The sequence below is a fragment of the Bufo gargarizans genome, chromosome 2, assembly GCF_014858855.1.
Source record: "Bufo gargarizans isolate SCDJY-AF-19 chromosome 2, ASM1485885v1, whole genome shotgun sequence".
NCBI classification, from domain to species: domain Eukaryota; kingdom Metazoa; phylum Chordata; class Amphibia; order Anura; family Bufonidae; genus Bufo; species Bufo gargarizans.
Genome location: NC_058081.1, coordinates 176872722 through 176885530, shown reverse-complemented (window position 1 = coordinate 176885530; position 12809 = coordinate 176872722). Strand labels below are relative to the sequence as shown.

Below are 12809 nucleotides of genomic sequence, written 5' to 3'. Positions count from 1 at the left end.
TGCAAACACTAGCCCCTCGGTGCAGCTTAGCTCAGCGTTTGCCACATCCCTTCCCTTTGACTGATAAGGACAGGCATTGTCAGTGTCCTCTTGCCTGGCCTTGTGATCCTGCTCACGCTCCATATAGTCTGTCATCAGCACATGCACAGTAACCATCTCTGCAGCGATGAAACCGGAAAGAGATCTACTGAGCATGCGGCAATTATAGCATCTATGGCACATGCATGGGGCTACAAGGCCAGGCAAGAGGGCAGTGATGATTCCTGACCTGTCAATCAAGGGGAGGGAATGTGGCAAACACTACAATGCAGAGGTGCTCGTTTCTTCCCCTCGGTGAACTGAAACAGCAGGTTCGCACCGGGGTTCGCAAATCTTTACGTTGGACGTTGGGAGGAGGATTATGTACACCCCAACGGCGATCTCCGGGCGGGCCTCGTCCTCTGGCGGCGTTTCATAGATGACGTCATTTTTATTTGGGATAAAGGGGAACACGCATTAAAATTATTTTTAGAGGAGATTAATAAAAATAAATTTTATCTGGATTTTACTTTAACTTATAGTAAACATGAAATTAACTTTTTAGACCTCACCATTTATGCTACAGAAGACCGCATCAGCACAAAAACCTATTCCAAACCCACAGACTCAAACAGCTATATCAATAGAGAAAGCTGCCATCTACCTAGATGGTTAGATAATATACCTAGGAGCCAATTTCTTCGTCTTAGAAGAAATTGCACTGAAATAAAAGAATATGAGAAAGAAGCAGAAATATTAGGAAAAAATTTGAAGCAAAGGGATATAATGGGGATAGAATAGAAATGCAGAAGAAAGAAGTCAAAATGATAGAGAGAGAAGAATTATTAACACAAAAGAGGGAAAACAACAAGAAACAAACGGAAGCAGAAACAAAAACAAAAGACAAAATACCACCCATTATAGTCCCATATAATACACAGACGTATATTCTCCGAAAGATTGTAAAGAAATATTGGGACATATTGAGGGAAGACAAAATTGTAGACAACCTTATACCACCAGTACCCATTTTCATATACAAAAAAGCAGCGAACATAGGCAATAAGATCGCTTCAACCAGCAAAGGAGCGGGACTAACAACAAAAAAGAAAAACCACACCAAAGGGAACCTCCCACAAGGTTTATTCCCATGTAAAAGATGTGCACCATGTAAAAATACAGCAAAAAATAGAGTGAAAATACAAAATATAAAAAATTATGAGGGTAACTTTGAACAGAAAATAAGGGGACATATTTCTTGCAATACAGAAGGGGTAATCTATGCTATTAGATGCCCCTGCAATAAGCTATATATTGGACGTTCAAAGAGAAAACTAAAGAAACGCATAAGCGAACATATATACAATGTAAAGAAAAAATCAATAGAACACCCCCTATCTAGACACTTTACCGAGGTGCACAAAGGACAACTAGAAGGACTGTCATTCATGGGTATAGAAAAGGTAGAAAAAGATGCCCGTGGTGGAGATTATATAAAGAAACAATCTAAAAAGGAGACTGAGTGGATATTCAACCTAGATACATTGTTACCAAGAGGTTTGAACTCTGAAATAGAACTGGTTTTGAATAGTGAGAAACATAGGGGGGATGGACAGACAACATAGACTATAAGTAGTGAGAATATGTGCAGTGAGTGTAACATTCCCTGACGAAGAGTACTGTATGTACTCGAAACGAGTAGGAAGTTAGACCCTTACTGCCATCCGTAGTTCACTTGCGGTGACGTCACCCGCTCAGACGTGAGTGCAAGCAAAAGGTAACGGGAGCATATCGCCACCGGCCGGGGCGTTCTCCAAAAACTTTAAATCACTTAATAGTCTACGCTGGAGCCATCTTCCCTGTGACCTGCTTTCCCTGTGCATATCACATATAGCAGAGAAGCAAGAACTACCGCACGATACATACTATAGCACGGATGCCTATGTCAAGGTAGGACTGAGACATATATAGTTAGCAGTAGCATGGACTTCTCCAAAGCATTTGACACTGTACCCCATAAAAGGTTAGTATATAAAATCAGAATGCTTGGACTAGGAGGAAATGTCTGTATATGGGTAAGTAACTGGCTCAATGATAGAAAACAGAGGGTGGTTATTAACGGTACACACTGTGTCACTGTCACTAGTGGGGTACCTCAGGGGTCAGTATTGGGCCCTTTTCTCTTCAATATATTTATTAATGATCTTGTAGAAGGCTTGCATAGTAAAATATCAATTTTTGCAGATGACTCTAAACTGTGTAAAGTAATTAACACAGAAGAGGACAGTATACTACTACAGATGGATCTGGATAGATTGGAGGCTTGGGCAGATAATTTTAGTGAACAGCAAACTAAGCTGTAAAAAACAGCGTCAGGCAGCTGCTGCCAAGGCCAATAAGATAATGGGCTGCATCAAAAGGGGCATAGCTGCCCGTGATGAGAACATGGTCCTGCCACTTTACAAATCACTAGTCAGACCACACATGGAGTACTGTGTACAGTTCTGGGCTCCTGTGAACAAGGCAGACATAGCAGAGCTGGAGAGGGTTCAGAGGAGGGGAACTAAAGTAATAACTGGAATGGGGCAACTACAGTACCCTGAAAGATTATCAAAATTAGGGTTATTCACTTTAGAAAAAAGACGACTGAGGGGAGATCTAATTACTATGTATAAATATATCAGGGGTCAGTACAGGGATCTCTCCCATCATCTATTTATCCTCAGGACTGTGACTGTGACGAGGGGACATCCTCTGCGTCTGGAGGAAAGAAGGTTTGTACACAAACATAGAAGAGGATTCTTTACGGTAAGAGCAGTGAGACTATGGAACTCTCTGCCTGAGGAGGTGGTGATGGTGCGTTCACTAAAAGAGTTCAAGAGGAGCCTGGATGTATTTCTGGAGTGTAATAATATTACAGGCTATAGCTACTAGAGAGGGGTCGTTGATCCAGGGAGTTATTCTGATTGGAGTCGGGAAGGAATTTTTTTGTGAGGAAAATTGGCTTCTACCTCGCTGTGTTTTTTTTTTTGCCTTCCTCTGGATCAACTTGCAGGATAACAGGCCGAACTGGATGGACAGATGTCTTTTTTCAGCCTTATGTTACTATGTTACATAGTTTCATTTTGGCTGCACCCAAGAACATGTATATGTGCATATGTGTAAAAGTATGTCATTTTTCGAGGCTATGGATATACACTGGTTCCTCAAGTTACAATATTAATTGGTTCCAGGACGACCATTGTATGTTGAAACCATTGTACGGTAAGCTGAGTAATCGGTTCCAAAGCCCCAAAATGTTGTCCAAGATAAGAGAAAATAAAAGATTAAAAAAAAAAAAAAGCAGATAAGACAGATAAAACAAGTTCTTACATATAACAGTCAGGAATAGCTGATAACTAGTAACTAATCCAGCTACTTTACCAGAGACGTGGCCTTGTCTGGTTGGATCCGAGTCTGGGGCATTGTACGTTGAGTCTAGTTTTAACTTACGATGGCCCAGAAAAGACCATTGTGAAAATATTGTATCCTGAGCCATTGTATCTTAAGGGACCACTTGTACTAATATACAAATGCCTTATATTATTTTGTAAGCATGCATAAGTTTCATTTCTCTTAACCCCTTGGTGACCACGCAATTTTTTTAAATTGTATAATAAATGTATGATTGCAGAATGTTCAACTGCTGGGACCCCCATAATAATTAGATTCCCAAGCCCCTGAATGGAGCAGTGGTGCGCATGTGTGACCATCTCTCTACTCACTTCTATGGGCTGCCTGCCAAGTACAGTGCTAGCCTATCTCAGTCAGGCCTGTAGAACTGAATATAGCAGTGGACAGGCATGCGCACCGCCACCATTCACACAGTTCATCCGTTCTCGTGATCAGTGAGGGTCCCAACTGTGTGAATCCCAGTGATCCACCCTGTGGATAGATAAGGATTGTTCTCTATGGGAAAAGCTCTTTAAGGTGTAGCTGTTGTATCAAGTGACTTCTCAAAATATGTTTACATGTGTGGGTTAATAAGGAGTAGTGTTATATCTGGCCATTATATGACATTTGTATTTTTCATGTTTGCCCTCTGCAGTCTTTATCTCTAATTCTCAGTTTTCCCTGTGCTAGTGGTTGGTTTAGCTGTTATGATGTCTCCCAAAGAGTACACAGGGAGTAAACTGGAGATTCTGCTCCACTGTCTCTATATAGCAAACCATTAGAAGCAGCAGCTTGGAGGACATTGTACAGCAGAACTATGTACAAAAACGACATAGTACATTATTTACTAACCAGCAGCATAATTTGTGTGTCTCTCAGCAGCAGCTCATCCCTCTTCCTTTTCCCCCTCCCCTCTCTATAGACATATATAGGCTGCAGATATAATCTGATCCTTCAACGAGCAATGAACGCACTGCTGATTACCTGGTGAACGAGCAAAACACTTGTTCATCAGGTAATTGTATCTTTTGAGCAGCACTAAGGATCAGAGCTTCCCAGTGGCAGATTGTGCTGTGTAAACAACGAGACAGTATGGGGAAGAGCTATGGCATTAGCGATCGCTCCTCCCCATACTCTGGAGGAGATTGCTGCATATAATAGCAGTGGTCTCTTCCGCTAATGATCAGCAGATTGTCGGGAAGGAATGCTTCGTTCCTGACAATCTGCTAGATAGTTGTCCTATGTAAAGGGCCATTAGTTAACAAGTAAGGGGGAAGTAAGAGAGGAGCCTGATAAGTGGAGATTTGTTGCCGGATCCATTGGCCTGCACTTCCATATTTATATTTGGCCTGATGTGCTGCCATTATGTGTGTGTGTGTGTGTGTGTGTGTATATATATATATATATATATATATATATATATATATATTTAGAGATACTCATGCAGTATTTAAATCTTTTGATAGAGGTAGTTGTGTGTGTGTGTGTGTGTGTGTATATATATTATATCTTATGCTTTTTGTGAGGCCAGGTAACCCAAAAATGGCTGTTCTTGCACTTTTTTTTTTTTTTACAATGTTCACCTGACAGGGTAGATCATGTGATAATTTTATAGAGCAGGTCATTTTATGGTGTTCACTGTGCGGTAAAAGTAATATGATCCTTTTATAGATCAGGTCCTTATGGACGTGGCGATACCAAACATGTTTAGTGTTTTTTATTTTTTACATTTTTAACCAATTATGTGTGGATCTAGGAATTTTTTTTTATTTTTTTACATTTTTAGGACCCTGACCCACTTGGTTCTTGAAGATCCAGTGGGTCTGATGGCTTACAATACACTGCAGTACACTATATAGTGTACAGCTGCGGGTGGGGGACAGCGAGGAGGGGATCTCAGGGTGCAGAGGGGATCTCAGGGTGCACAGAGGGTCTCATGGTGCACACAGGATCTCGGAGGGGGGGGGGGGAGGAGAGCGAGACAGTGCACGCTCCCATGTGCACACAGGAGGAGTTACAGAAAATCTGTCAGATGACGGATTCTCTGTAAACTCACTGAGGAGCAGCCTGCTGTGCATAGGAAGCACAGCAGGCTGTAGAACAAAAACGAAAATAAAAAATAAACACAACCAATATCCTTTAAAGAAAAACTGTACATATAGCTATACATGTCCCTTGATGTAGATCGGATTTATATTACATAGTTCTATTTTCTTGTCATGAATAAACCTCTCTAAAGATTTACGATAAACTTTAGAACTCTTTAAAGTCTGATTGTTTTTTTTTTTCTATACTTCATACAGTGTTCATGGACTGTTTGTATTGAAATTGTATTATTTGACTTTTTTTCAGTAAACCATTTTCATTGTTTGAAAACTCTATCAAGATCAGAACTTGGATGTCCTGTTGTGCACCGCACAGCGGAGGAGAAAGCAGTCAGCCCAGACAAACTCAATTTAGAGAGGTAAGCAGCAGACAATGAGTGCACATAGTGATTGTGCCTAGTCCACGGTTACAGCAGCCGGTGGGTGACCTTATCTGGGGTTACATAGAATGGCTAATAAAGGACAGCTGTTTGCAGTCAGGTTTGGGCCAAGCATACGCTATACACTGTAAACAGTTTTTACTCAGCATAATACTGCTCTATGCCTGTGTCTAACACGATACACTTATGATATGAACCATCTGTCCAGTGGTAAAGTTTCATACCAGAAACTTGTGAAAAATATATACCGTATATGTGTCTCTGGCCTTCGGTTGTTCAACATAATATGGAAAAGACTGCTTTGGCAAAGTTACCCATGCCATTCAGATGTGTATTATATACTTGACTGTTGTTCTATTTAAACGCTTCTCCTCCCCATATCAGCAAAGTTATGAAGTTATGAAGAGGGGCCTCCTTGACTTCAAAGCCCAGAATGCGCAGGAATATAAAAATGAATAAAATACAAGTTATACAGAATCTTTTCCCACAAAACTAGTCTCCTCAGCTCCTCCTGATCTATAACATGCTGCCCGCACTCAAACACCATGTTCAACGTGACAGGTTCCCTTTAATCCCAATAGAGTTGAAGCATGCTTAGTAGGAGTTGGTGGTCTACAGTGTCAAACGCCACAGAAAGCTCCAGAAGAATCAAAGTAGTCACAATATATACTTATCTGACAGGAAATCATTTGAAACCTTGTTAAGGGCAGTTTCTGTTGACTATAGGATGAGGAGACCAGGCCTACCAGGAATTTAGGAGAAAATGGGGGTCTGGAATAAGAGAATAGAGAAGAACTGTGGAATGTGGTCCAATCATCCTGGGCTGGAATACCTGTTCACAGGGGCCAGAAGTTGGTTGACTCCATGCAACACAGATGTACAGCAGTTCTCGGAGACAGTGGTTATACAGCTAAATATTAGTGAAGTGATTCAAAGGAAAGCAAAATCTTCAAACATTTTTCAGTTTATATAGTGAATGTTTGAGTTTGTAAAGAAGAATACAAACACTGCAATTTTTTTGAACTGTCTAATATTCACTTTTCTCAAATTTATTTAGAGGAACAACAGAAATTTGATATATTTTTCTTCATGTTTTGATTTGGAATAGAATGTGTAGAGCTCCCAATGCATTTGTGTGTATGGAAATAGAAGCTATTAGAAGGATTTTGAGCTTTATTCCCTTTTGTAAACACACTGCTATTATTTTAACACCATTGTACAAGAGGAAGTGTGAAAGGGAAGAGGATCTGTAATACATTTGGAAGAATACCACAGCATGCCCTCAATGCTGTAAGGCTTTTTTCTACAGTATGTGAATACTTTTTTGTAAAACCTTATTCATATGCATTTTCAGGATTTTTGCTGCAGAGTCCATGTGTAAAATCCACAAGAAATACACCACGTGGTTTGAAGGTTATATTAGGGAGGTGCTTAAAAAGCAACAGAGCGATATTATTGGTATCATTCCCTTTACAATTGAGTGCAATCTGCAGACCTGAGTATACAGTCATGGCCAAAAGTTTTCAGGCTGACACAAATTTTGACTTTCATAAGGCTTGCTGCTTCAGTGTTTTTAGATCTTTTTTGTTAGTTGTTTCCATTATATACTGAAGTACAATAATACGCATTTCATAAGGCTACTTTCACACTTTCTGTAGCCTTTTCCGGCAGGCTGTTTCGGCGGAGGAACAGCCTGCCGGATCCGTGCTACCGCAAGTCCACCGTGCCACTGGAAGTGCGCTCCGACCCCATTCACTATAATGGGGTAGGCTGGAAGTCCGACTGCAGCACGGCAAACATCCCAAGAGGCGGCCGGAATAAAACTACAGCACGCTGCGGATTTTGTCCCGCCTCCTCTCGGCATGTTTGCCGTGCTGCAGCCGAACCTCCGGCATGCCCCATTATAGTGAATGGGGCTCAAGCGGACTTCCGGCGGCACAGTGGACTTGCGGTAGCACAGAAAAGGCTACCGAAAGTGTGAAAGTAGCTTAAGTAGTTTTTTTTTTATAGTTTTTTTTTTTTATAGTTTTTTTTTATTCTCAAATACATCAAGTTTATGCAAAGACTCAATCTTCCCAGTGTTGACCATACTTTTTTTTAAGACTTCTGCAGTTCAGCTTTGCATGCTGGATATCAGCTTCTGGGCCAAATCCTGACTGATGGCATTCTTGCCTAATCAGTGCTACCAGTTTATCACAGTTTCCAGGTTTTTGTTTGTCTACCGAGGATTGACCACAGGTTCTCAATGGGATGGAGATCTAGGGAGTTTTCCTGGCAATGGACACACATTTTCAATGTTTTGTTCACTGAGACCATTAGTTATCACTTTTGCCTTGTGACATGGTGCTCCATCATGCTGGAGAAGTTGCTCTTGGGGGGAGTTTTCATTCCATTCTTTATTCATGGCAAAATTATGATTGAGCCCACTCCCTTGGATGAGAAGCACCACTTTATAAGGTCTTATATATTTTGTTTCTCTTTTTAAAGGCAAGGCTTCACAGTCTTCCCTGTAATAGAAGGAGAAGAACAGCTCCGGCTATTATATCTTCAGCACAACGTTATAACAACAATCCAGAATCTCTCAAGCTTTAACCGTCTAATATTCATAGATCTTTATGATAACCAGATAGAAGAAATAAATGGCCTGTCTTCTTTGAGATCTTTACGTGTGCTTATGCTTGGTAAAAACAGGTATGTGCTTACTATTTTCACCTATATTGATAAGTGTCCATTACTTTATATGTGTATCCAGACTACTAGGAATTGCATTACATGAATCATTTTATAAAGGGGGTGTCCCACTGTAGGCATTTATAGAATATATACGGGCTCTGTTTTTCTGATTATATATTATACAGAGGTCCCTGAAGTTACAATATTCAAGGGGGTTTTCCAGGCCTAAAAAAAATATATGTAAAACTGCTTAGGATACTGTGGAAAAAAGTAAGAAACCCATACTCTTCTCACTAACCCTCATCTGATCCCTTTCTGATACTTCCCCCCACTGTTCTTTCTTCCTGGTCCAGCAATGACATGTCGACATGGCAATGTGACTACTGCAACCACTTACTGACAACCAAGTACTTCTCTGTGGACACATCATTGTTGGACCAGGTAGCAGGAAGTGGTGTGGACAGGGGAACGTCCCATCAATGGTGGGAGTATGATTTTTTTTTTTTTTTTTTTTTCTTTCCACCGCATTCTGGTTAGTTTGTGGCTGGAAAACCCTTTTGGGCAAGTTAAAACTGCTAAAACTAGTCATTGGTTTGAAAGCCTCAAAATGTCAACTCAAAATAGGAATAAAATGAAGATTCAATAATTCTGAACAGATTAATATTGTAGATACAGGACACATTTACATAATAAAACAAAGAAATAGCTGCTGGGAGCTGGAATCACTTTCTATATTGAGGATAGGAGCTTCTTCAGGGTGAAGCACAGTACACAATAGCGGGGAGCTACCCTCACCTGGTGTCCAAAGGAGCAGCTCATCCTGCAAAGAGCAGGACACAACATGGAGCACTGTAGAGGGCGCTACTAGACAGCCTATCATTGCATGCTGATTGGTTGGCTCTTCCAACCAATCGTACACGCCACAGATCCTAATTGTCTGTGGCAAAGTACATTGAATTTGGTTTCAGTGTCCCTGGAAAGTGAGCTGAGGCCGTTGTAACTTGAGGGACCACCATATTGTTCTGGCTGCAAGTATTTACCACTATAGGGGAGATAACTGCAGATGAATTGAGGCAGCTAATAGTGAACTGGTGGCAGCTACATATAGCATACATGGGGGGGGGGGAGAAACAGAACTGGATCGCATATCCACAATGCTATGCTTTGATCTAACTCGCTTATCAGTGCTATATTAAAGTGTACAGCCCCCATACTACATGCTGTACAAGAGGCATTAGTGTACATTTTGATCAAAAGGCATAAGCCCACTCACCACGCCAAGGTCGCCTCTTTTGAGTGGGACCTACTCTGACAAAAGGGCGCAGCGCAGTGCGGTGGCAAAGCGGTAATGCCCTGGTAGGCGGCGGGACCCAGGAGTCAAAGCAGCATCCCTGCTGTCTGACAATGCCCCCATGGCACTGGGTCCCACCAAACCACCAGAACAGCACCACAAAAACAAAGGCCACCACGCAGTACTGCACCAGCTACATATAGTAGTTGTGTGCCTCTCTGGCAGACGTGATGAACATTGGTTGCTACACAGTGCTCAGACATCCATAGCCGCCTTTCTAGGCCAGTGGTGGTGAACCTTTTCGAGACCGAGTGCCCAAACTGCAATTCAAAACCCACTTATTTATCTTACTTTATCATGTAGCTATAATAGCCTGCCTACATTCAATGTGCTGTTCATAGTGCAGCCCTGCGCTGATGAATGGCAGGAAAAGTCTAAGGCATATTGGTACATCATAGATTTTTTTCCACAGCGCGTGTGCCCACAGAGAGGGCTCTGAGTGCCTCGTCTGGCATCCGTGCCATAGGTTTGCCTCCTTTCTAGGCCCTCTTAAATATGGTAGAATCTTCAACACTATCTTTTCCTTTTCCTTTGGATCAATGGACAATAATGTTCAATCCTTGGGCAGTGCATAGGAAGTCCAAAGACAAGTGGTGACATCGTTCAGGTTATATGTGCCCTTGGCCATAGGCCTCTCCCGTGTGTGGCTTTATACTATACCAGTCTTTATGTCCTCGCTTTCCACTATCATTGTGCAAACCAGGAATTATGGTCTATTATTCATGAATTCTGGACCGTTTTGCAGACTATAATGCATTGCTAACAGCTAAATGTAAAAAGTGTGTGTAGAACCAAACCAGTTCCTACATGAACAATGTTTGACTATTTTCTTGGTTTAACTCTCTCAGGATTCAGAAAATATCAAATTTGGAAAATCTTAAAAATCTTGATGTCCTTGATCTCCATGGCAATCAGGTAATTGTCCAAAATATCTATGTACTGTGTATATAGAAGAAAATATATCAGAATTACACTGTAGCAATACATAGGATGCATGGACATATGTTTGAAGGCAATGTGTCATCATAAAATTTCCAACTGTTATGCATATTTTTTAAGGATTATTGGTGGTTATTTTTAGTTTTCCATGTCACTATCTATATTTAACCTCTTAGTGACCAGCCTATTTTGGGTCTTACTGGGTATTACTCATCGTCGCCTTCCAAGAGCTATAACTTTTTTTTATTTTTCCTTCTATGTAGCTGTATGAGGGCTTGTTTTTTGCGGGAAAAGTTGTAGTTTTTAACGGTGGCATTTTGGGGTACACATAACTTTCTTTTAACCCTTTGTGGGAGGAATAGTGGAAAAAACAGCAATACTGCCACTGAGTTTTTACGTTACAAATTTTGCGGCGTTAATTTTTCAGCATAAATAACATAATATCTTTATTCTCTGGGTCAGTACAATTGCAACAATACCAAATACATATAGTTTTTTTTATGTTTTAATACTTTTGTGCAATAAACCCCCTTTTTTTTTTAACGAACAAAATCTTTTTGCATCGCCACATCCCAAGACCTATAACTTGTCTTGTGAGGGCTTGAATCTTGCGGGACTATTTTTAGTTGGTATCATTTTGGGGTAAATAACACTTTTTGATTGCTTGTTATTACGTTTTTTCGGTGGCAACAAAAAATAAATGAGCAATTCTAGCATTTTTTTTACAACGGTCACTGTACGGGATAATTTACAATATATTTGTGTAGTGCGGGTCGTTACGGAAGCGGCAATACCAGACGTAGGGGGATTGTATATTTGCAATTTTTTTCATTGAAAAGCGTCGTCGTGTAGACCTAGCCTTAATAGTCCCACTAGGGGACTATAACAATCTTTTGATTGCTTCTAAAATGCAATGTACATTGTACATTGAATTTTAATGTCAGTGCTATACAGACATTGACCAACATGTTGTGTCTCTCTGCAAAACACTCAAGGCAGACTTACACCAGGTCCCAGTCTGCCTTTACACATCGGACTCCCTCTGTCTCCCATTGGCACCCCGATGGGAGACAGAGGGAGTCTGCTCCCTCTGTCACCGCTTACATGCAGCGGACGCCATTGTCTGTCGCATGTAAGGTGTTAAACAGGCTGGATCGGCACTCCTACCGGTCCAGGCTGTTAGCGCAGGAGAGCGGCTCTCATGTGAGAGCCGAGCCCCCTCTCTCCGTTGCATGTGGGACCCGTGCTGCGCATAGACGAGACCGCCGTAAAAAGGCGGCGACCCAGCCTGTCCCCTTAGTGACCGCCGTAAAAAGGCATATAGGTGGTCACTAAGGGGTTAAAAACTAATATCCTGCGATTTTCACTAAAGACAATAATAGGCTGACTATTCCTGTTCTGTACACATAACTTCTCAGCAGTCATCTCATTATTATCACAGACAGAATTACAATAACAAATATCACCTACATATAGATAACGACACCGGTTTCACCATTCGCATTAGGTGATTGTCTTAACTTACTTTACCTTGTAGATTGCAAGCTCTTGTGGTCAGGGGCCTCACCCACCTCTTCACTATTCTGTTAATCAGTTCATTCTCATTGTTCTTGTTTTGTTCTATACCATGTATGTATGTATTCCCCCTTGTAGGGTAGGGTTACACGGCGATACTGGTTGCACAACAGCTGTCGTGGCCAGGATCGCAGTGGAATTGCAGTGAAGCAGTTACCCCTTCGAAATGATTTTTTTTGATTTTTTTTTTGAGTTCAGGGGTTGCAGTGGCAGACCTATGACTTGTGCTGCAACCCCTTACATTTTTATGGGATAACACTGTGCCGTGTAGCTGTACCCTTAGATGCATAGCGCCCTGGAATTAATGGCATTTAAAAATACTAGGGCTGCAGCTAA

General features: G+C 41.2%; 1 protein-coding gene across 2 annotated transcripts in view; it reads left to right on the top strand.

Annotated features, from left to right (window-relative positions):
* The window catches only part of LRRC49 (leucine rich repeat containing 49), a 166368-nt gene that overhangs the window by 50075 nt on the left and 103484 nt on the right, over positions 1 to 12809 (top strand). For both annotated transcript variants that reach the window (XM_044283298.1, XM_044283297.1), the window contains 3 exons: positions 5803 to 5914; positions 8423 to 8626; positions 10808 to 10874. In XM_044283298.1, coding sequence (XP_044139233.1) covers positions 5803 to 5914; positions 8423 to 8626; positions 10808 to 10874 — 383 coding nt within the window. The remainder of the gene's footprint in view (positions 1 to 5802; positions 5915 to 8422; positions 8627 to 10807; positions 10875 to 12809) is intronic.